This window comes from Exophiala xenobiotica (genome assembly GCF_000835505.1).
Source record: "Exophiala xenobiotica strain CBS 118157 unplaced genomic scaffold supercont1.7, whole genome shotgun sequence".
NCBI lineage: Eukaryota > Fungi > Ascomycota > Eurotiomycetes > Chaetothyriales > Herpotrichiellaceae > Exophiala > Exophiala xenobiotica.
The window spans coordinates 1,286,479-1,308,780 of NW_013562488.1; the positions used below are offsets into that span (position 1 = coordinate 1,286,479).

The following is a 22,302-nucleotide window of genomic DNA, read 5'->3' on the forward strand; positions in this document are numbered from 1 at the left end:
TTGACGACTTGCTACAGTAAGTACTAGTACCTTAGTCGTAGGCATGTGACGAGAACGTGGAAAAAGGGGGGTCTCGTTTCTTTTTCCCTCCTGCCATATCCGCATGCCAGATATCGAGATCGGGTGAAAGTTGAAGTTGTCGGAATATGGTGTGACACTCGTAGCATGGCTGGGCTGGAGTGGACGTTCTTCTTGCAGTAGAGACCGGCTAAGATGTACGCGGGGGAGGGCGAGAGCGAAGTGCCACCTGTAGGCGGAATCAACGATCTGGAATCTCTTGGTCTGGGACTGACTGGCACACTGGGTAAAGGAGCTAGCTTGCAGCCAGACCGGTCACGACCGGTCGAGAAAAGGGAGTTCCAGGGAGGACTAACTGTGGTAGGCGTTGCGACAGAACATAGCGTGGGCACCAAAGCAGAGTGATGGAGTAATTGCAGATCGATCGTGCAAATGGGCACAAATGCAGGTCACGGGAGGCATGTGAGAAAAGTCCATACGGAGTCATGTGAACGCAATTACTGGTGCTCGGGAATAGATATTGCTGACTGAGCAGGCGACTAATAACTTAGACACAGTACGAGTAGTATGATTGATGCGTGGGTAATCTGCGCTTGCATATACGTGCTATAGTGCGAGTACGATGTGGCCACGGTCACTGGCCAGAAGGTGAAACGTCTGAGGTTGCCTATGGACCATGGTTGGCGCTTCCGAGGACGCAGGGTAGGAAATGGAAAAGGAAAGGGTGTCTGTGATTGCACTGTTTGCGAGTATTTTGCACTTTTGGAGGTGTGCTTCGTAACTGGGATGAGGTTTCAAGATTCCAGGATTGGTACGATTGACGGTCCCTCGTATGACGCTGGCATAGGCGAGACGGGAAGTGTACAGGCGCTCATGTTAGTGGTTGAAGAATGTATATGCAGGTCACGCAGCTGTTATGGTCCAAGGGTGTTCCCTGCCGATCATCGTAAGAAAGGGCGGAGGAAATTCGCTCTCATTGGAAAAGAGAAAGGACAAACAAACGGCCTACGGTCCGCGTGCCGTGTCTGCATAAACGAATCATCAGTGCTGACATCTGAAGACTTTGCGTGTGATTGCAACGCCGGACACATGGAGAGCCGCTTTGGGACGAAGAAATAACAACCACTGTCATGTGGCCCATGGAATCCGGCACTGGTCAGTATTGCCTTTAGGGACCAGCCTCGCCTCATTTTGGACAGACACTGGCCCGTCGATATTCCAAGTGGGCTATGGTGCGACTTGTCAGTGTCCCAAGACGGACAGACCGTGTTGTTGTGGATATTACCGTCGGGCATAATTCTAGAACAATTGATGGGGTGATCCACCGGGTCTGGATCGTTGATGGGGGACTTAAACACTTCATTTGGGGAGACCAAGGCAGGCTGTGTATGCGCAATAGCCACAATAATTCGGCAGTTGCAGAACAGACGCGTGTCATTCTTGGAGTCTCAAGGAACAGCAGAGCAATCCTAGACAAAGAGAACTGTCAGAGAGGTTCCACGTTCAAGACTCACCCAGTGGACTACAGCGACCGCTAAGTGTCCAGGCAAGGCTGAACACTCTGGCTCGGCCTTCATCAATATGTTGAAGGATGGCCTGGTCGTAAATGCGGATCAAGATGATGCTTCAACGTGTCTTGTGTAACTGCGTATCGTCCGACAAAACCAGGTCACTGTGAAATGACTTTCTCGAGATGGAGGCGTCACAGTATCAAAAAGTCTGATTAAGGACTGGGGAGTTGCTGGCAAATCCTGGCCTGGAGGACTTCGGGCGAAATACCACCTCCAACACACCCCGACGTTCCTGCTGAAGACAATCCCTTCCTCCACGGAAGAGGACTCGCCATCAATATGCTTGTGCAGTCACGTCCTTCTCGCAGATGGACTCCTTGTAATCGATAAGTGGCGATCATTGCGATCTTCTTTCGGGTCCAAAACACCGAGATGCAGCAGGTCCTCCGCAGTGTACCTGCCTCGTGTAACTGTACAACGAAAACGCTGCAGGGACTTCTTACCCCATATTCGAGCTTTTACCTGAGTGCAGAATGCTGATGACAGATCTCTTCAACTGTCGACATCCTTGCGCAATTCGCGGCGACCGAGGAAGATGCCGCACGCTTGGGAGCTAGTCAAGATTTGAAGGATGTGGTTCTTTGCCTCCACAGGTCATGCGGCTGTCGAGTTAGGGATCTAAAGTGCTGACTTGCCACCACACGAGTCTTGTAAGATTTCCAGTCTGAAATTTGTCCATGGTAATCCATGTGGAGTGTATGGTAAGAGCCCAGGCATCGGATTTTGTCTTTTGACATGTCTTCTCCGAGTGATTCAGATCCTAGATCTTTCCTGCTGGGTGAAGTTCCTTCGTGCAATGCCTCGCTCACCGAGGTTCACCGCCACCTTGCTTGTAAGCCCTGGGTGGTCCATAGATTCCTGGGCATTATTGCTCATGGTCAAGAAGGAATGGTGCCGCTGGTTACTAGTTTCATTCACTTCCGGGTTATGCTCGTGAGGCGCGGCAGTTGGCCGAGGCTCGGGCTGGGATATCGGATTCGGCAACCTACTCTCGTCCGGGACACTCGTATTCTTCATCATCTGCCAATTTGGAGTGCAGAAAGCCAAGCAAGCACATCTCGTAAGAAGCTTTGCTCTGTCCAATGCTTGTGCTGGGGTCTCTGAGTAGAACTTGACTAGGTGCACTGGTCAGGCATCGGGAATAGGGAGTACCGTAAAGAGCACGAACATCCCGTAAAGGAGAACTGATTCACAACCCCCTCGGGATCATGGCTGCCCTGCAAGACAAATTGTACGGATCAAGCTGCTTTTGGCACTTGCTATCTCGGCAGCATTCCGATGCAAATTTTGATCCCGACCGTCTCAGGCATTGCTGCCCAACCGTTCCGAGACGTACCTGGGCCCGGGTGAAATTTACCGTCAGGACAACTGCAATACTTGAGGGGACCCCCTACTGCGTGGTGTATGCTTGCTTCCGAGAAAAGGGCGTCGCAGCCCTGGAGACTCTGCTTGAGCAGGGGCAATGGTGGTAATGCAGTCTCGCATGATCTCGTGACGAGGCTGAAGCATGCTTAAACCTTTTTGCGGTCGAAGGAAAACTTCCACATTGATACTCGATCCTTTGTGAGGACTTCGTCTCGTGCCCTGATGGACCAATCGAGCGACGTAAGGGATCGACACCTCGGTGCTCTTACCTTGTTGCAATCTGATAAGATGGTGGAATCGCAGAATCAGGAACTTTGCGAAAGCATTTTTGGCAAAGCCCGAGTGGGCGGAGGATTGTGTCCTGGATGTGGGAGTCACCCGAATCGAAAAGCGAGCCAAAGTCGCATCGTCTTCACATCGTCAAGTGGAGGCATGACAGCCCTTGCTCGGCTTTCGTGTGGACGTATGTTTTGCAGACGCCCTGACCACAACCTGTCCTCATGACCGTTGCGAGCTGCTATATCGAGACGTCACGAAAGTCCAGAGCTAGCATCACCGAGTAACGGACCACCACCAGCGACTTGAGGTCAACAGCGTGCCTCCTGACGGCATGCCGGGTTGTGGGGTGGGTGATGAAAGCACGAAGGTGACTTGGGTGATGCAAGAAGAGGAGGCTCCTTTTCTCCGCAAGATGGATTTCCCGGGGTAGAAGGGGAACTCACTTCCGGACTCACTTACGGACGTACTAATGTAATGTGCCTATCCTGCAGTCCTTACCTGTCCACTTACCTTTCAGGGCGCGGAGCACCCAACGGAGCAGAATGACCTTGGTACGAATACTGTGATGTCAAGTTGACAGACTCAGAGATCGTTCCGTAACCTGTCCTTGTGACGTTTGCCATCTTCCCCATGCCGCTAACGCAACGGTAAAGAATAATGGAAGTGTTGCATCCTCCGCAGACGCTACCAACGGCTTGTGGAGCATGCAAGGACTGTTTGAAACGGCGGCCACAGATGCATCGGCTGGTGTAGCCCTTTTCCGCAAATGCAAGGCTACATCATCGTCATCTGGCGAACGCCGAGGCAGAATTGCCATGTATCAAAATCTAACCGCATGCAGAATCCCTGAGGGAGTGAGACTACCAGTCCGAGCATCAGTGGAATGACTCCTTGTGTTCTAGGAGTCTAGCTGTGGTTGTACCGTACACCCGCTTGCTGAGAGCAAACCCGAAGCCACGTCGCCTGTTGTCACTACATCGAGGCTCAGACAATGAGCTTCGTAATGGAGTGTTGAGAAGGCCTTTCTAAGTTGTAAAGCGCCATGCTTGCTAATGAGGGAGATGTGGAAGCTTCCGGTACGAGACAGTCCCGCCTAAGGCCATGCCTGAAGCAAGTCCCGTTGTACGGGGTACAGCATCGTGTACCAGTTCAAAGGACACTTTCGATTACTCCGCCCCATCTCCCTGCCTCATTGAGCAAGTCGGCAACCACAGACAAGCGGCCGGCACCGAGGTACTGGGGCAGGTTCACCACTACACACGTGGAGAATAGGATGTTATCGATTGTGGGACATGACCGATGTTGGTATCGCTCTGTCCCAAAGGACGACACTAGTCGACAAGAGGCTGGGTGAGCGAAATTGGATTCGAGGGGATCCCGGAAAATGGGCCTTAAAGTCAGTCCTAGTCCAGTAAGGAAGGTGACCACAGCAAAGACTGACCTGCTATGGCTGGATAGTGAACCACACTTGATAACCGCGCCTGCTTGGATCAAGGTATCATTGCTGGAGGCGAGGTGCCATTCCTTGCCCGGCTTGTCAGGAAGGAGCAAATATTTGACATCCAATTTGCGATGCAAGAGTTTGAGAAACCAGGGGTGGAGCATGGGCATATCAGTTCGAGGAGGAACAACTTCCTGAACAACCATATCGATACTCTCGGGGACGGTCTGGTTACTTCCATATCTGATATGGTCATCTTGCGCGGAGAGCAGGACTTCCGTTCCTGATCCTGCCTCTATGGATACAGATCAGAGTCGCTTGGACTCGATTAGTTGGCACTTTCCAGGGCCGGACACCACGAACCTTGGTCCTGCACAAGAAAGTGATGTAATGGCGAGGTTTGACATGAAGAGACACCGACAGTTGTCGGCAAAGCCACCGATCTACATCCTTGCATCTGAAATTGCGACAACTGAGCAGTATGAGCGGCCTGTATCCGTACCTGCGATTTGAAACTCGGCCAGTGCGAATACGACAGCATGAGACAGAGTTCCTGCACCACAAGCATCCGAACGCGTCAGTGTCTTGTGCTGCAAGTCAGTTGTGCTACCTTGTGACCCGTCTCTCTTGCAATGCACACTTGGGGTCCAAGCCTCATGAAGTTCTGTTCAACGCATACCAGATATGCTAAGTTCAATGCAGTCCTCAGTTGCACGGATCGACATTCAGGCGGTCCGTCGGTGAGCCCTACCTATGGCAGGCCTAGTGAGCCCAATGACACAGATCAGGCGACGCACCCGTGATGATCGAGCGGGACGCACCCTTCCGCGGCCGGGAGGTTTAGTTGAGTATGCAAAACAGCCCCTCGGATGAATGCCATGACCGCAGCTCTCATGGGCCACCGCAAATGCACTTCTATCCTGATTGGAACGTCGTTGCTGATTGCAGATGGTGTGGTGGTCGTTGAAGCACAAAGAAACAAGTAATTAGGGTCCTCCAAACCTGACCGTGGCGTGATAGTAGGTGAACACCAAGCCCAGGCGACCGGCCTGAGATAGGCAGCCGCGGGAAGCTACTAGTAGTGCTGGTTCAAGGTCAGCAGGAGCAGCTGACGTCCAGACTCCAGATAGAGCTGAGCCAGCTGTGGAAGGAGGTTTGCGAGAACGAACTCGGCCGTCGCCTCATCCCACTCAAGAGATGAGAGGATATGCGACCATCCTTTTAGGAGGGGACCAGCGATATGAAGTTGTCATTAGCAGTATCCGCCATGGGCGCTCCACTACCCGGGTGGAAGTACTGGTTCCCGATGCAACGGTTTGATAGATTGCGCCGAGTGGGGGATGGGCGTGCTGGTGTTCCACGTGGGATGATAATGCAAGTATTTGAACGGAGTACGGAGTCGAAGGATGGGATGAATTAGCACATGATAGGAAGGGGCTGGGATACTAGGTCTCTGCACCCTGGCCCCAACATGATACACAGACTTGATTGAGGCCCTTTCATAGGTTCGTCCAAGGTTGAAGCAGCTCAAAGATTGCACAAGTAAGGCCGAGTAAAGGCATCTCCATTGGCTTGGGTCTCATTGATTCGTGGGACGGGTGTTTGCTTGTGAGAGAGGGATATCAAAGGGGCCAAATTAGTTACTTATTGCTTATTGATGGTGATGATGGTTTCAAAGATAGATCTTGGGGGGCTACCCTGGACCTGGTCAGAAATGGTTTGGGCAGGATAGGGGCCTTTGTTACGCACCTTAAGCACAACAAGAGATGAGAGTGACTCGGTTATTGAGCAAAGATAGCCAGTAATTTGGTCACGTTGCACAATCATTTCTGGAATTCAAGGTGCCGCGGTATTCGTCGTTTGGCAAATTGTAATGGCAAGCCCATATTTACAATACCTTGGCCCTGTTACACTGTCGGTTACTGATGAGCAGGAAAAAGAAAGATCAGCGCCTTTGACGACGAAACAACTGGACACACAAACAGGCTGTCGTCCAGCTGGCTCATCACGAGTGCTCCTACGATTAAGTTCCGTGCGTCTGAGATAGCCTCACGACCATCACCTCCTGGTGATGTCACTGGCAGCATTACGAGAAGCCAAATACTCCGGAACCGGTCACGCACGTCCCCTTTTGCGCTCTTCGCTTTGTCTGAGACTGAACCTCGTCGAGCGTGCAGAATCGTGAGAATGGCAGCAAGAGGATGATGTCGGTCAATGTCAGTACAGAATGGACCCAGGATAACAGGATCAGGATCGGGATCCTTCTTCCAACCAGAGGGGCCCGACGTGGGTGATCATACCTAGTACGAGCCACGAAGCGCCGAACGTCAACCACAGAGCCTCCCTAGATCCACCACGTCCAGGCACCACAAGCCCTTCATCATAGCCGAAGCGCCGCCCAGAACCCCCTTCCGACCGAGTAGGTGATCAACGCTGCAACATCGTCACTTGACCACTTTCGCTCCCCCTTCCGCCTGTTTTTGCCCAGTTTCGTCATGATCTCGATTCAATCGAGATGGCAATTCGAGAAATCCGGGACGGAGTTTCCACGCTTCCTCACTTGTCGCCATAAACGAACATCCTTGTCCGACGCTGTTACCCAACCACCAGCATCTCTAAACGCCATAACTGGACGGCGATCGAAGGCAACTTCCGGACATTTGATGGTCCGATTTCTGGGCTTGCCAGCTCATCAGAAATAAAATCACTTGACGACTTTTCTCAAATCCAGCAGTATGCTGTTGGCTGTGGACGTGGCTGTCAGCCTGCTTAACGTCCCATTCTGCCTTGCCATGGCTTAACTGCGGCCATTCATCAGACTCTGGACCCGAATGCCAAAACATCTGCTGCGGTCTCTCTTGGGGCCGATCTTTCTCCGCGTCGTCGACGTCCCGAGCCACAGCGCTTCCAATCCAGATGTTGCTTCTCACCGTGGCGATCCATGGTTCTGCAGCTGTCTTCGTTGTCCCGAGCCAAAACCTATGCCCTGATATTTTTCACCGATTTCAACGGTCATATGGCACGACCACGCTCAAGTGATATAGATAAGATCACACAAAGTGAAGGCAAGATGATACCATTCTGCGGGCTTGATTCGCTGCTGAGCTTAGAACAACTGATCACAGAACCGTACACTTTGTCTGTGCCTTCAGCAGCTGTGCATGTTGCAATATCAGTGCTCATGACCCATTTACCTGAATCGCGTTGCTAACAAGCAGCAATCATGGTCTTCAAGGCATGTGCCGATGCTTTGCCAAATGCACATTGGATACCGCTACGAGGCTACGAGGCTGAGAGGCTGAACTGGCGTTCACGTGATGTGGGGTGCAGCCTTGGCGCTAGTTGACGATGACTGTTGCCTCATGCCCGCCACTTGCGTAGATGATCATCAATACCTGTTCCTGACGCTTCAATTCGTTGTCGTACTCCAAGTCAGATCAATTAGCCTCCCACAAATCCCAAACCTCAGTAGCTGGTGATACCCAGCAACAACAGCTACCCCATCCGTGGCGTCGGTCCTTGACAAGATGGCCTCAGCAGCGTCCACTTCGAACATTGAAGGAGCTGTGAGTCAACATATCGCGTCGCCACCAGGGCAGCCGCCACGTACTACTCTGAATCAGAGTCGAAAATCTTCTAGAGTATGCCGATTCTACAACACTCCTAGAGGTGAGTGTGCCCTTAACTGCCCTGGGACATTGCTGCAAGCCTCTGGGACAGCCAAACCTCGGGCGTGGTGTCAATGCTGCTCCGTCGCCCGCAACAACGCCTCAAAGTGCTCCATTCCTAGCTCATGACCAAGCATGCTTCTGGCCCAGGCTGATTTTCCAGTACTAATTCACTCTACATAGGTTGTCGTGCTGGGTCTCAATGTCCATACCGACATGTTCAGCCGCAAGATCAAACGCGGAATGCCGTCAACTCTACAGATACGGCGTCGTTGTCCGACAGTCAGACATTGCCTGAGCGAACCAAAACAACCCTTTCGACGCCGGTACCAAATCAGAAGCCGACATCTCAACTCCGACAAACCAATCCGCGGGAATTTCAGGTCGGCCAGCTCATAAAACGGTTTTCACCTACGCGCATGGAGTTTGAGGATTCTACTGTCCTATCTCTTACGCTGCAGCCGTCCGACCCTGATTTTCCGTTTGAGCTTGAGGGGCTCCATTGTAACTTGACTATTCCAGTTTCATACCCTTCGAACGGCAGGCCTTCGATTCGCGTTACCAATGAGGACATGCCACGAGGTTATCAAATCAACGTCGAGAGAGGCTTTGACAGCCTTCTTAATCAGTCACCAGGGAAGACCTTGTTAGCCCTCATGAATGATTTGGACAGAAATTTGGAAACATTCTTGACTTCGGAAAAGGCACAAACCATAAAGATCATTGCCAATGCTGGGCAGAAGGAGAAGGCTCCCGAGTCTGCTCAAGGACTGCCTCCTAAACCCCTGTCAATATCGGCTCCTTTATCACTAGCTCCTCAAACTCCGTCATGGACTCCGCAACAAAAGAGCGATGCTCAAGCGAAAAGGCAATCCGACATTCGGCAATTGGAGGCGCGCATGGGACGTCTGCAACATTTCTCCAAAAACGCTGATGGTACTCTGTTCACCATCCCCGTGCAGATCGCAAAACCAGGCAGACTTTCAACTGGTCTGCAACAGCTGAAGGAGGTAGTATTGGCTGTACCAAAGCTATACAATCTCGAGCCATGCACTGTACAATTGAAAGGTGTGAGCGGCACTGAAGTCGAGAACATCCAGATGGCCTTCGAGAAATATGCTCGAGCACACCGTACGACAACGCTTATGGCGCATGTCAACTATCTGACCCAGAACATTCACTCTATGGCTTCCGAAGCAGCAGAGAAGACGCCGCCACCGCCCCTACCCCAAGCTCCTCCAGAGAACACGCAGTCTGACAGGGAAAAAGCCATTCTTGCCTATAGAGATGCAGGCTCTGAAGGCGAAGGTAAAGTCATCGATCCTGACCGCCCTCATCTAAAAACTATCACAAGACCTCCAGAATGGGACCAAGACACAGACTCTGAAGGTGGCTCCGACTCATCTTATGGATCCGATGATTACACAGAATCAGGCAGCGAAGAAGAAGAGGATCAGACCAGCGAAGGAGGTGCCGCTCTGCCGGCCTCATCAGCCCCTGCAGACAAAGGCATTCATCTGTCCTTTCCAGGCTTGGAGCTATACAACGTTGAGCTCCTGACGCTTACCTCACTGTCCCTCTCGGTCAAATGTCTCCGCTGCAAAACTCCACTTGACATTCACAACGTCAAAGCAAGTAATCCTGTTCAGTCGTCCACAGTGAGCACGAGAACCGAGTCCTGTTCGAAATGCACAACCCCTTTCACGATCTCATTCATCCCGAACCACTTGCACGCCAACACCATCCGGGCTGGCACAATTGACATCACAGGCTGCACCATCACCGACCTCCTTCCAAGCGTCTTCCAGCCGACGTGCTCTTCATGTTCGAGCACTTCCCCGACACCCCCCGGCATGGTATCTGTTCGTGGCGACAAACCAATCCAAGTCTGCCGCTCGTGCCACGCGAAGATGAGCTTCACCATTCCCGAGGTCAAATTCCTGCGCGTTTCTCACCATTCCGCGGCACTGCCTCTGCGCCGGCCGAAGAAGGAGAATCTGGGTATCTCTGCGGGGACGTCGCTACCCGACAATGGAACATGCCAGCACTACAGGCACAGCTATCGCTGGTTCCGCTTCGGATGCTGCGGGCGGGTGTATCCGTGCGATCGGTGCCATGATGCGGCCGAGTCTCATGTCAATGAGCATGCTGACCGCATGGTTTGTGGTTGGTGCAGCCGCGAGCAGCGGTTCAGGTCCGACGATTGCGGTATCTGTGGCAGGAGTGTCATCCGACGGCGGAAAGCGGCTGGTGGGTTTTGGGAAGGTGGTCAAGGGACACGAGAGAAGAGATTGATGAGTAGGAAGGAGAAGAGGAAATATAAACGTCCACCGGGTTCGGTGCCGGGAAAGAAGTCGGGCGCTGGAAAGTGAGACTGGATTGCTTGCTACAATATTACTGAGGTTGATCTGAAATATTGGCGGTCAAGCCTGTTGGGCTTCATGGGCCCAACGGGAGTAGCCTCTTTACCCTGTTCACTTCGAATGGTAGTCGTTCATGTGGACGAATGAATGCAGGGATCCAGATCTTACTATGCTAAGAGCTGTTCTGTGGCATGGCTCTTGTTCTCGCCGTAGATCCTCTAAAAGTCACGTCGATGAGTCTCTCCATTCCTTCGGGGTGGTCATCTTGCTCCTGGCTTTGCGCCTCGTTCGAGATCTGGCGTCTTTATGCGAATATAACTCCGTCGTGACCATTGACAAGGTCAAAGATATCCTCCATTCGAACATTTGTAAATGGCTGTATCAATGTCACTTGTGAGACTGTCCGTGTCTTCACGCTTGGTCGGCTTAAGCAGAGTTGGCGATGAACATTCACATGCTGAGAATAGTGTACATCCACACCGTGAAAGTCGGACCGTACATGTCATCTTCTGTCGTTGGCTTTGTATCGTTCTCATTCTTGTTGTCACGGTAGCCTGCATCTTCCCCCCTCCACCCTGGTTCCTGCGCAGATCTTGTGCGCCATGCACGTTCCCGTTACGTCGGTCAGCCGTGCTTGCTGTCTGACACGTGTGATGCCTGTTGTTTTAGACGTGTCGTGCGCGGAAACGTCTCTCTCTCTCTCTCGCTCGCCTGCTCGGCGTTGCCTCCTCTTCACCACGACGCAGCCTCAGCTTCAAGATTCATGTGCCCGCGCGGACCCGCCGTCGGTCACCTCCCTTGACATAGTTCAAATATCCATCATGTGGAAAACTGGGCATGAAACCTCTCTCTCGTCGTCGATGTTGCCGGCCCGTGTAGTGCAGTGGTGAGCACGTTTCGTTGTGGCCAGGCCAGCTTTTCCAGTCTCCTGTCTAGACTGGAAGTGATGGCTTCCAGGCAGTAACCGAAGAGACCTCAGTTCGAATCTGAGCACGGGCATTGTTCCATCTCGAAGTAGATATTCATTTTTTTCTTTTTGCCCTCGTCGACTCGCGGAAGGATGCTGGGGATTCCTTTTTCTCAGACGATTTTGCTGATTCTTGCCCCCTGGGTGCCATAGTTGGCTATGTGTGTCCGCCGTGGACAAGTCTAGTTGAAATTGCACCTAGTGGCGCTCTGTGTGCAGCCGTCTTGGTTCAGTTGGGCATGGTGGTCGTCTAGGACTCAAGTGTGAGGGCAGGAGGCGATCCGGGGCATCCAAGGAACGTGGAATACACGACTTTATGCCATGTCTCGACTTGATCAAAGTGAACATAGTTGTCGCCAGGAAGTCAATACCCGGCGTCGAGTTGTGCTGAGGGGTCGAGCTTTGAAGGGATAGATACACAAGGCAGATCTCCGGTCGACATGTTAGAAGTGGCCATGTGGTTGCTGAGGGTCGCCTTCGAACCTTACCGGCCGACCTGGGGATGGCGTTGGTCAAGGCGTTACTGTCAATATCATTGTTGGTGCTTAGATACTCGTTTCACGATGCCGCTCTTGCCCTTGTCATCCTGATGCAAGGCTGCGCAAGGCTGGCGCTCATATGATTATGACGCGTAGCCAATAAAAGTTGGGGCCACGGTTACACGAACAGACTCGGAAAAGATTGTTTTTTTTCGGGGGTTTCAATGAAAGCTGTCTGACTGAGCTTTCTGCAGCATCTAGCTGCGCGACATGCATGGAAACTCATACATCTGTGTCGCAGTAGTAAACAAACACCCTCCCACAGGCCCATCCACGCCGGGATGATTACAGCCTCCCTCCTTCCGCCCCCTGCGAGGCAGCCCACCTCGAAGGGAAGGGCCACTTGCTGAGTTCGCCCTCAAGGACTCGCCTGGTTGTTCGGCTGTACAGCCTACTGATCCCAGGGTCACCTATATTGAAGCTAATCAGCGAAGAAAACCCTTCCCCCATTGGTGACTGCCTCTCCCCCTCCCCAGGCCCATCCACGCCAGGATGATTGCAGCCTCCCTCCCTCCCCTCCTCCGAGGCCCATCCTCAAGGCTCATCCTCTACAGGATGATTACAGCCTATCCCACTCTTCACCGAGGCCCGTCCCCTACGGGACGATTCCAGCCTCTCACCCTCCACCTCCGAGGCCCGTCACACGAGGACGATTACAGCCTCATCCCTCCACCCCACCCTCTTCCATGGACCTCCCGACTTACTCCGTCCACGCCAGAGACCCGTCCACTACTGGACGTTTACGGCCAACTGGTGCGTCAGGAGAAAGTGCCTCGTGAGCGAGGACTTGTGCTTGATGCCCCTGTGGTTGTTGCACAGGAGGCATACCCAGTCCAGGTCACCCGGGGAACCCGGGATGTGCCTGTACTGGGCGGCGGCAGCACCAGGAAGAGGAAGAGCGGCGGCGGCAGGGATGGCAGGGGCAGCAGGAGCGGGGGCGACATTGACGGCCGGGGCATCCGGCATATCTTCGTCCTCGTCCTCCTCTTCACCCTCGTCTTCTTCCTCGTCAGACGAGGAAGAGCCAGAGGGATCGGAGGAATCGGAGGAGTCAGAGCTCTCCTCCCCGCCATTGATGGCAGCTCGGAGGTCCTGGACCCCGCGGTGCACCGCATTGATGCGGGCAACCGCCTCGGCAATGTCACCCGGCGACATGGCCTCTGCCAACAGAGTACCAGCCCTCTGGCAACCAGCTTCAAGACAATCCAGCGTCTGTTCACGCATGGCGACCGTCCTGATTGCCGTGTTGATGAGGGCTTGAGGAAAGACTGGCACACGGCCATTGTTGATTGCGTCAATCCTCAATGTCGCCAGCTCCCGCCACATATCATCGTACAATGCCTCGTCGATTGTCAACGAGGCCGCCAGCGCCATCAGGTTGCATTGCTGCACCTGATTGCAGCCGACGGTCCCCGCAATGGCAGCAAGGAGACCCACCTCGAAGAGGTGGACTCGTACCAGGCCCTCAATGCCGTGGTACTGCTGGGAGGCGGACGTGATGTGTGCTGCCCCTGTCCAGTAGGCGTCCCGCGCCCATCTCAAGTCGATGGTGTCGTGGGAGAGGAGTTCGTTGAGAGTGGCAGGGATGGACGCGGTGACCGCCGCGTCGACAGTGCCATAGTGTGCCGCCATGTTGTGGCGGTGGTGGATGTCTGAGCGGACTTGAAGGAAGAGGTTGTTGAGGATGAGATAGCGTGATGGTAGTGTGATGGTGATTGGTGTGTTGAGGAAGATGATCGGGGAGTTTGTGTTATGGAGGTAGATCTTGATTGTAATAGGAGCGTCTGCGTCTGCAATTGTGAAATGTTGTCCAGCGAAGACAGGATTGCCGTTCGCGTGAAGAATTTGAGTGTCTGAGATGGAAGATGGGTCGGGATATACCCTCACTGGGGCGGTGACCTGGGGTGCGGCAGGCTGAGCGGCAGCTTGGGCGGCGAAACCATTGCCGGCCTCAAATATAAACATCGGGTAGGCGGCGGACATGGTGAGGTGAGGTGATGTGAAGTGAAGTGAATGTGAGAGTATTGAGGTAAGAATCGCGCTTGGCGGGAGAAGTCGAGTACACCGGGCGAAAGAAAATTCACCGGTGTGGCAGAATGTGAGTCGAGAGGTCTGTGAGCAAGGATGACAGAGTCGATGTGATGTTGAGATGGTCACAAAGCAGGAATGATGATGTCTGTTGTTTGAGGATCTGTGTCTGAAGACAAGGAACAATCTGTGGTGTTGAAGATGTTTGGAGATTGACTGTTCTTGTTTCGTGGAAGAAAGTGTGTTTGATCCTGAATGACTGCTGTCGAACCTGGGAGAGAAAGAAAAGAGAAGGAATGATCGAGGGTTGAGGCGACAGATATAACATTCTGGGAAAAGGCGAAGCGTTTGCGCCATAACGGCGACGAGGTACAGCAAGGCGTTGAGGCATTGAGATGCGCGGCCCCTGGGCGAGCGAGGAGACACTATGGCGATTTGGTCCAGCGAAGCGTTGCTACGTGAACGGCGACTTGCGCAAAGCTTTGTATTGAATGGATGCAATTATCACGACAGTCGATGACCAGTGTAGCTGACTATGGCAGGACAACGGACGGCTGTGGACGGGATACCGACGACGAGACATAGCCTCCTGAGCAATATGGATAGGAGAGTCAGCCTCGCCATGGCAACTTCTCCCCAACACACCAAACCCACCGATCCCTTGCATGACAAAGACTTGCCGCAGCCCATGTAGAGCGACTCCCAAAGCTGACCAGCAACCAGAGAAAGAAAGACCGAAGACCAAAGATAAGGTATAGAAGGAGCATGAATGGGGACAGTGGGAAGCTCAGCATCAGGCAAAGTCTTCGTCGCCCACACCGTTGCAAGCCTTCAGACCATTAAGCTGCAATCTCCCAGTCTAAGGAGAAGGAAAGCCGTACTGCACCGACATCATTTCAAGAAGACGAGCAGCCAGTTGGATGCAAAGGTCTCCAATCCATGATGTTTGCAGTACCTGACGAGAGACGTCGAGGAGCACCTCACCTGTAACTCCGGAAGTACGGAACATCTTGGTGGAATTCAGATCCACACAATGAAGGCTGTTTGTTTACCGGAGCTCGACCTCTCTTCACCGTACTATCTCTCCAATCTTCATTATTCCACAAGCTGGAGGCGGCATGGTTCGAAGGCATGGCTGGCTTCGAGGAAATTTGCGGCTCCTGAAAGCTGCACGTACTCTTCAATGGTGTATTTGCACGTAGCACGCCAACGGTACTCGCAAATGGATCATTGCATATTTGGCCAGCTTCAACAAGGGACAAATTGGCAGCACACAGACACCTTCCATCAAGTTGTTCCCCTAGTCACCCGCTAGTACGAGTACGAGTACTCACAAGTGGTCAAATTTTGAGATCGAGATCGACAGCAGATGGGAATCCCTGGCCATCCAATTGGCGGGGCGATCAGAGTCTCGACCAAAGTCGGAATTATTTCCCACTGCCGTGCATTGACGAGGTTGCAATGTTATGCCTGGAGCCGTCCATGTCACGACCATCCGGCCACTCCTTTGTGGTTTGGACCGTTCTGACTTTGGCGGACTTGCTGTCAAGCTTCGACTTTGTGCTCAGAGGGGAAGTTTGATTGCCTTTCGTGGAAACTGATTGCATTCCATCGACCAACATCTCCTGGATAATACTTCCGCCCAGTGTTCGACCAGGCTGCTCCTGACGGCCTGGGAAACGGGACGTAGCGGCGCTGCAGGGATATTGGTCGAATGGAATGGCCTAATTGTCAGATTCCGCCTGCAACATTCTTGGACCAAAGACGCAAGAGAAGTCCCTGGGCATGGCCAGACTACTTCAGTACTCGTCCGTTGCCCCTTCACCACCCTCGCCATCTCACCCAGACATCAATAATCTTGTCGGGCGCGTCGCTGCTCGAGTCAACCACGAGATACCAGCCGAACATTGCCAACGTGATACAAGCATGGTTCGGCCACAAGCGAAGTTTTTGCCCATATTGCAGAGGTAGCTGCTTCACGGCGTTTTGCTCCTCGAAGGCTAGTATTCCGTGCTCTTGACTAATGCGAGCGACAATAATACGATCTTGCTTACTGATACTGTAAGCTGTTGGCATGTTCCAGGGACTGACGACTCCCCAGCCAGAGTAATCTTTGCAAGGCTCTCTGGCCAGAGCGAGAGCTCCTGCCGAAACAAGCGCTTCCGATCGCTCTGTACGCTTCGGATATATCGAGCAGACCTCTGTCAGCACTGATGCAGCGATGGTGTCATGTGGGTCAGAGGTGAGTTGACGGCTGGACGCGGCGACCTGTTGCATGTCGAAGATAGGATACACTCCGGCGTGAACTTCGAGTTCGAGGTTCGATTTTGTCAGCTCTAGCGAGTCTATCAATGCATTGGCAGAATTCGAGGAGCTGGAATTCGAAGGCAATATGTTCTGTAAAGACAGCACGGTAGGCGAGGCACCCACCGACACAAGTAGCGGTGACGGCCGGTCAGGTTTGAAATGTTGGGAAGCCTCGCGACAAACATCGATCTCCTTTTTGAGCGCGTCCATGGCATCATCCGGTGATGACCCTCCATAGCTGAGACTGTTGTGTGAATAGAAACCAAGCAGAAGGAGCATGCCCTCCAGCTCAGCGCGGCTTACTTGCTCCACGAGTTCCTGCATCTCCGCCGAACTGGGACCTAGCCCTGCTCTATGGTACCCGCAATCGGTTTTGATAAATATACATGCTGGAAACCCTGCGAGATCCTTGAACTCCTTCAAAGTCTCCAGCTGTTGTGGATGGTCGATCATGGCGGCGACAGACCCTTCTCCCAGTCCTCGAGCGATGCTCGCAAAACGACGGACTTGCGAAGGACCCAGAGGCATACCATAGAGCACATTGATTTTCGCTGTGCGCTGCTTGTATTCAAGAAGCAGCGGTACCAGCTGCTCGATTTCAATCAAGGTTGACCCAACCAGCCGGACATCCTTGCAATCCTCACCGACTTGCAGTTTGGTGATCTCTGAGGTTTTGTGGGTTTTAACATGAGCTCGAAACTTGACGCCATGAGCCTCCACAGCGTCGAGCATAGCCCGACAGTTCGCTTTCACCTTTGCCACGTCTATGACTGCGGCAGGCATAGGCACTTCATGGAGAGACTGGCCCTGATAGGACTCTACCAAAGCCTCCTTTGGTGATAACGGGAAGGCGGCCACTGACATGATGGAGATTTCCGACCAACTCTGAGCGAATCTTGTTTGTGTAAGGTCTATGGGCAAAAGTGAAATTAGTATGCTCGTCGATAAGGTCTTGCAAACGATTGACGTGGTCATGGAAGGGCAATAACCTGGTCGACCCAGAGAACCTTTCAGACTTTGATGACCTGCCAATCTTCAAGAATCCAGATCGGAAGCCGACGCCTAACTCCGCCCACGACACTTATGTTACCCTGCGAGCCTGATAGAGCACAGAATGTGACGGTGCGTTATAGGTCAATCTTTGATTAGACTGGGGGCGGATCAGGCCGAGTGGAGAGCTCTGGTTCCAATGCCAGCTCCGATCTCTGGGTCAGGGGCTGTGGGATGCATACGTATGTAGGGTGATGAGCAATAATATCAAGCACCATTCAGGAGATGGAATGGACAATTTCCTTCTTCAACCTGAAATACCTTCATGTAGAGTTGATGCTCTGCAGATATTTCCCCGTGAAGTCTGCCGCTCATATTCATGGCCATTGGAGATAGACATGGAGATGGTGACGCCCAAAAGACCTTGTTGATTAATGCTTCCCTTCTATGCTTCGCTATCTTTAGGCCGCTCATTTGATTTGAATGATGACTCTTCGGGGATATTACCAGCCTATCGTTGGCGCCACCCGAATGCAGGCTCACTAGGCTTGGTTTCACCATTTCCCCGTGGTCCAATCCGTTTTTCGCTCCCTCTCACTAAAGGCATCTTCCCTCCATGAACCTGCGAAGCTGCCGTGCAGCAGTTCCACGCCGAAGGCTGAAACGATGCTAGTAACATGCTCCTCAGACCCTCCATGGCATCAATTCAAGAATCCTGGACCACGCGATGTAGCTGTTGCTGGATGGATCTACATGTAATTGCTTTACTCCCATTCTCCTTCTCCTCCGCCATCTGGTTGTCTCGTCCTCCTCGCTTGACCGTGTCCATCGGCACGAGAACGATCTGCAGTCCGAGCAGAGCATCAATTTCTGGCCGCTCTTTGCTGAGGTCCTGAGCCAGCATCTTATCCCCTCCATTGACACTCTTCTGTGCACATACTTTGCTGTATTCTACTTAATTCTTTCACTTAATCCTTTCCGTCGTGACGCGACTCCCGCCTGCGAAAATTCTAAGCCTGTCAGTAACATAAGTCATGGACAAGTCCAACGCAGGTGAAGTCATTGAGTAACACAGAATCCTCGGTCATCCTCCACGCCTTCGGATGCCCTTCGTTACGCATTGAGCTGGGACACAAGCCGTGCAAGCTTTTCCCAGTCCGCAACGCCAACACAGTGAGAAGAGAGATGGTGATGTACCAAAGATGAGCAAGAGGTGGAAGAGCATATACTGTGCTTGGGCAGAACATCCTTGAGGTCCTGTTCCGACCGATCCAGACGCTCGCCGAGAGCAGTCTTGGAAGATGTCCATCGACAAAGACAGCCATGGCGGCGAGACACTCGTACGTCCTCCAACCCACCCGGTACCGCAGCTCCAGAAGCCGTTCGAGGAGTCAATGGTGGAGTCGGTCGACGACCAAACAGACCAAGAGGTCCCCATGGACGCCATGACCCGAAGGACCATACTGCTCGAAGCGCCAACCTACGAAAGAGTCATTGCAGGAAGATGGAGGCAGAAGCGAGGAGAGAATTATCACCCGCTCTGGAAATTGGTGGCCCAAATGTCCTTCGGAATGCATCTGTTGGCAGAAGGTATGGCCATATCGGAAGAAGAAGTCATGCGGATACTGCAGTCTCACGTCGATGACATTGATGGCTTTTTGGAACGCACCACGGAAGACTTTGAACTCGCACAGAGCGACATCCACGAACGAATACGCTGTCTCAAACTTCCTCTGGCCCATGGAGAAGTCTTCGATCGCATGTTGGAGGATCGTGCGTTTCGAGCATCAATCTTGGATGGCAATGAGAAGATCGACCACGTGGTTAGCCGGACGAAGAAGGCAGCAAGAGACGCTCTTAAGGACGTCCAGAAAGGTTTCGATGCGACGAACGTCCTCGAGAAATATCTTTCGAAGCTCAATTCGACGTGGAAAAGAGTGTCTCCCGAACACGAGGCTGTTCTCGTCGCCATGTTAGGTAACGCAGAAGGATGGCGTCGTGCTTTCCTCGAATTGCATCTCCAAGGCAACAAATTGGCCGGTTCACTAAAAAAGCTTGCCGAAGTTGTTGCAGAGATGCAACGGAGGGCGGCGGCTGTGAGTAGAAATCTTGTGGTAAGCGTCTCCAGCCCTTGCAATCTCCCTAAGGTCTAATAACTAGCAGGCCCGAACCCAGAAATCAAGACATATCAGCACGCAAAAGAGCAATCACGTACCTTCACAGTTGGGCTCTATTGCACACCAGAAGCCTCTGCCGACAGAGCCCGGACGGAAGCATTCGTCAAAGAACTCGTCTCATAGCACTCTGTTGACGGGTCTCTCCAGCCGTCCAGACAGTGGCCACAAGTCAAGTCAAGGATTCACTTCACATTCTTCTGCTGGTCATCCCACACGTCCTTCGACAGCCTCGAAGAATTTTGCCAGGTCAGAGCTCAAGCAGCAGTCTCAATCTTCTGCCGCCAAAGCCTTTGAGGAGTCTCGATCACAGCAGGACAGCGGAGCTGCACACGGTCTATGCGAGGTGCTCAATCAGGCAGCCCATATCAACCCAATTGAGCTTCCAGCGGATATCCCAGAGGGGCTGCTCCGGCAAGCCCCTGTATCAATCAAGAACCGCCTGAGTATGACGCTGGGTCTGAAGCCAAAGGACTATTCGGATCATCGAGTCTCCAGCCTCTATTATCCGAGAGCATTGGGTGATCTCCTGAAATCCCCGCAAATGTCCGATCTTTTGTTGACGCCGCCGTCCATGACAGCAAAGGGCACGCCGGTGCACGCGGTCAGCTCCCCTGCAGCCACATCTCATGCTGAGACGGATTATTTTTCGTCTCGCGAGAGGAGTCCTTCAATCGGCGTGGTTACGCCGGATACAGACAGCAAGAAGGGGATGCCCTCCAGCAAGACATCACCCAGAGCCGCAAAATCTTCGACTCCTAACTCGGTCGTCGGGTCGGCAGCCGGAATTCGTCGATCCTCAATACCAAATCTAGCATTCACCTCACATACTTCTGTAATGGCGATGGCCTCTCCTCCTGCCGAGCTCCCCACTGAATTGCCAGAAGACGATCGAGCTTCCACCTCAAAGCCGAGGAATCGCTCGCAATCGCAACCGTCAAGTTTCGGTGAACCTGGCCCTGAATTGACAGACGGTGCGACCAATAGGTCAAGGTCAGTATCTGATCCAATGCTACTCGTCGACACATCGATCATTACTGTCTCCGTTGTCCCAGCTTCTGCGGAAGAAGAAACCTTCGCGGGGGCAGGGCAAAACATCGGGGAAAGTCAACAAGCAAAACAAGAACAACTGGTTCAGGAGCCCAAGATGGAGGCCGATGGCTCGAGTCTTGGATGTGGAGAGTCCAAGATCGAAAATAAGGCAGACAAATCGATAAGGGCCGACACGGAAGAACGCCATCAGGATCGACTGGGCAAGCCCACCAATGAGCACAAGGATACCTCAAGCACTCAGATACACTTCGTAGCGGAACTGGAAGCGATTGTGCCCGAAACCCTGAATCCATCGCCTCGCAAAGAGTTCGGTCCTGCTGAGTTGGAAGCACCTCAACAAACATTCAGATTGCCCCCGAGACCAATCGAAGTCATGAAGGACTCGGAAAGAGAAGCCTCCCGTGCTAGCATACATCAGCTGGACGACTTCTTCAAGTTACCAACCGAAATGACGGTCAAGCCGGGCATGAAGCCAAAGGACTTTGGCATGTCAAATGCCCACGAATCGATCCGGCCTTTGAGATTGAAGCTAACGAACAAAGACGGGAAGTTTGTGCCTGTACAGGTTGACAGTGGGGATTTGCACAGTCCAGCTTCTAATCCTCGGCTCGGCGCCGTTGCAGATATCATCAACACAATGTCCGACACGCCTCCGGGCTCACCTATTCATGCCAGGTCTAATTCTTGGGCATCCGCCAGTTCGGCGCAGCGATGGTCATACAGCTCGTCACGGCCTTTAGGACCACCTGGGCAGGCGCGGCCACCTCCTGCGCCCGGAGGGAGACCTATGGTCAACCCCGATTTCGCGACCGCAGGGGCGTTCGAAGGCGAACGCAAGCAGAAGAAGAAAAGCGCCATTGGAAGCAAAAGTGGGTGGAAGACCTTCTTCAGTGGCGGCGGTACGGGTGCTTTTGAACGACCCGAATTGTTGATAACAACGATGACACGGTCTGCTGAGACTCCCAGCAGACCTCGGCCAAGTTCACAAGCTGCCCTTCGCAGTCCTGATATGTTGACGACATCGGGAAAGGACGTGCTCTGGTTCAAAGGGAACATGAAGAAAAAGAAGCGAAGGGGAGTTTCATCGGCGTAAGAGTTTGAGATGCAGCATGTTATGATACCTATTTAATTCCATGTGTACGGAGTATATTGGGTTCAATGTTGAGACCATTTGTCACGTCTTAAAGACGAGTGCGGACAGCTTGTTTTCATGCTTCAACTTCAAGCCTGTCAGATCTGTGTCAAGCTATGGATCCCGAACCGGAGGGCACAAATGCTGAGACCATTGAGACCGCTTGGATATCCTCCCGATTTATTAGAGGCCGATTCTCTCTGCACATCGCTTGGAGTCTTCCGATCGGTCCGAAGTCGAAGATGCCATTTCAACACCAGATTTCGGATGTTCGTCTTGACTTGCGCTGAACCTTGCTCGGTCGTCGCACGATGGTCGGACAGTGGTGAGGCAGACTGACAGACTGGGGCTGATGTAGCGGTAGTACGAGTAGCACGAGTAGTACGCGTGCAGGTTGCAGTGAGTGG

The 22,302-nt window shown here is 52.8% G+C and overlaps 4 protein-coding genes and 1 non-coding gene across 5 annotated transcripts; 3 read left to right on the plus strand and 2 right to left on the minus strand.

Moving 5' to 3' along the window:
* The first annotated feature begins 8,079 nt into the window (after nucleotides 1–8,079).
* PV05_11173 (uncharacterized protein) lies at nucleotides 8,080–10,859 on the plus strand. The gene is made up of 2 exons (XM_013454630.1): nucleotides 8,080–8,343; nucleotides 8,526–10,859. The coding sequence occupies exons 1-2, from the start codon at nucleotides 8,202–8,204 to the stop codon at nucleotides 10,712–10,714; spliced, it is 2,331 nt and encodes a 776-aa protein (XP_013310084.1). The 5' UTR covers nucleotides 8,080–8,201; the 3' UTR covers nucleotides 10,715–10,859.
* Nucleotides 10,860–11,574: 715 nt separating this feature from the next.
* PV05_11174 lies at nucleotides 11,575–11,704 on the plus strand. Its single transcript has one exon. It is a non-coding gene; the product is annotated as a tRNA-His (tRNA).
* Nucleotides 11,705–12,940: 1,236 nt separating this feature from the next.
* On the minus strand, nucleotides 12,941–14,194 carry PV05_11175 (uncharacterized protein; the record flags this gene model as incomplete). The annotated part of the gene is made up of 1 exon (XM_013454631.1): nucleotides 12,941–14,194. The coding sequence occupies one exon, from the start codon at nucleotides 14,192–14,194 to the stop codon at nucleotides 12,941–12,943; it is 1,254 nt and encodes a 417-aa protein (XP_013310085.1).
* A 958-nt stretch (nucleotides 14,195–15,152) lies between these two features.
* PV05_11176 (uncharacterized protein) lies at nucleotides 15,153–17,569 on the minus strand. The gene has a single exon (XM_013454632.1). It carries the CDS (start codon nucleotides 17,519–17,521, stop codon nucleotides 16,061–16,063), a length of 1,461 nt encoding a protein of 486 aa, XP_013310086.1. The 5' UTR covers nucleotides 17,522–17,569; the 3' UTR covers nucleotides 15,153–16,060.
* A 652-nt stretch (nucleotides 17,570–18,221) lies between these two features.
* On the plus strand, nucleotides 18,222–21,960 carry PV05_11177 (uncharacterized protein). Its single transcript, XM_013454633.1, has 2 exons — nucleotides 18,222–19,650; nucleotides 19,700–21,960. Exons 1-2 carry the CDS (start codon nucleotides 18,838–18,840, stop codon nucleotides 21,854–21,856), a joined length of 2,970 nt encoding a protein of 989 aa, XP_013310087.1. The 5' UTR covers nucleotides 18,222–18,837; the 3' UTR covers nucleotides 21,857–21,960.
* The last annotated feature ends 342 nt before the right edge of the window (nucleotides 21,961–22,302 follow it).

Excerpts from the sequence above, each read along its gene's own strand:
- PV05_11173 (XM_013454630.1), top strand. The coding sequence starts at position 8,202 with ATGGCCTCAGCAGCGTCCACTTCGAACATTGAAGGAGCTGTGAGTCAA. Across the intron at positions 8,344-8,525 it reads ATTCTACAACACTCCTAGAG|GTTGTCGTGCTGGGTCTCAA; the intron begins GTGAGTGTGCCC and ends CACTCTACATAG.
- PV05_11177 (XM_013454633.1), top strand. The coding sequence starts at position 18,838 with ATGTCCATCGACAAAGACAGCCATGGCGGCGAGACACTCGTACGTCCT. Across the intron at positions 19,651-19,699 it reads CTGTGAGTAGAAATCTTGTG|GCCCGAACCCAGAAATCAAG; the intron begins GTAAGCGTCTCC and ends AATAACTAGCAG.
- PV05_11176 (XM_013454632.1), bottom strand. The coding sequence starts at position 17,521 with ATGACCACGTCAATCGTTTGCAAGACCTTATCGACGAGCATACTAATT.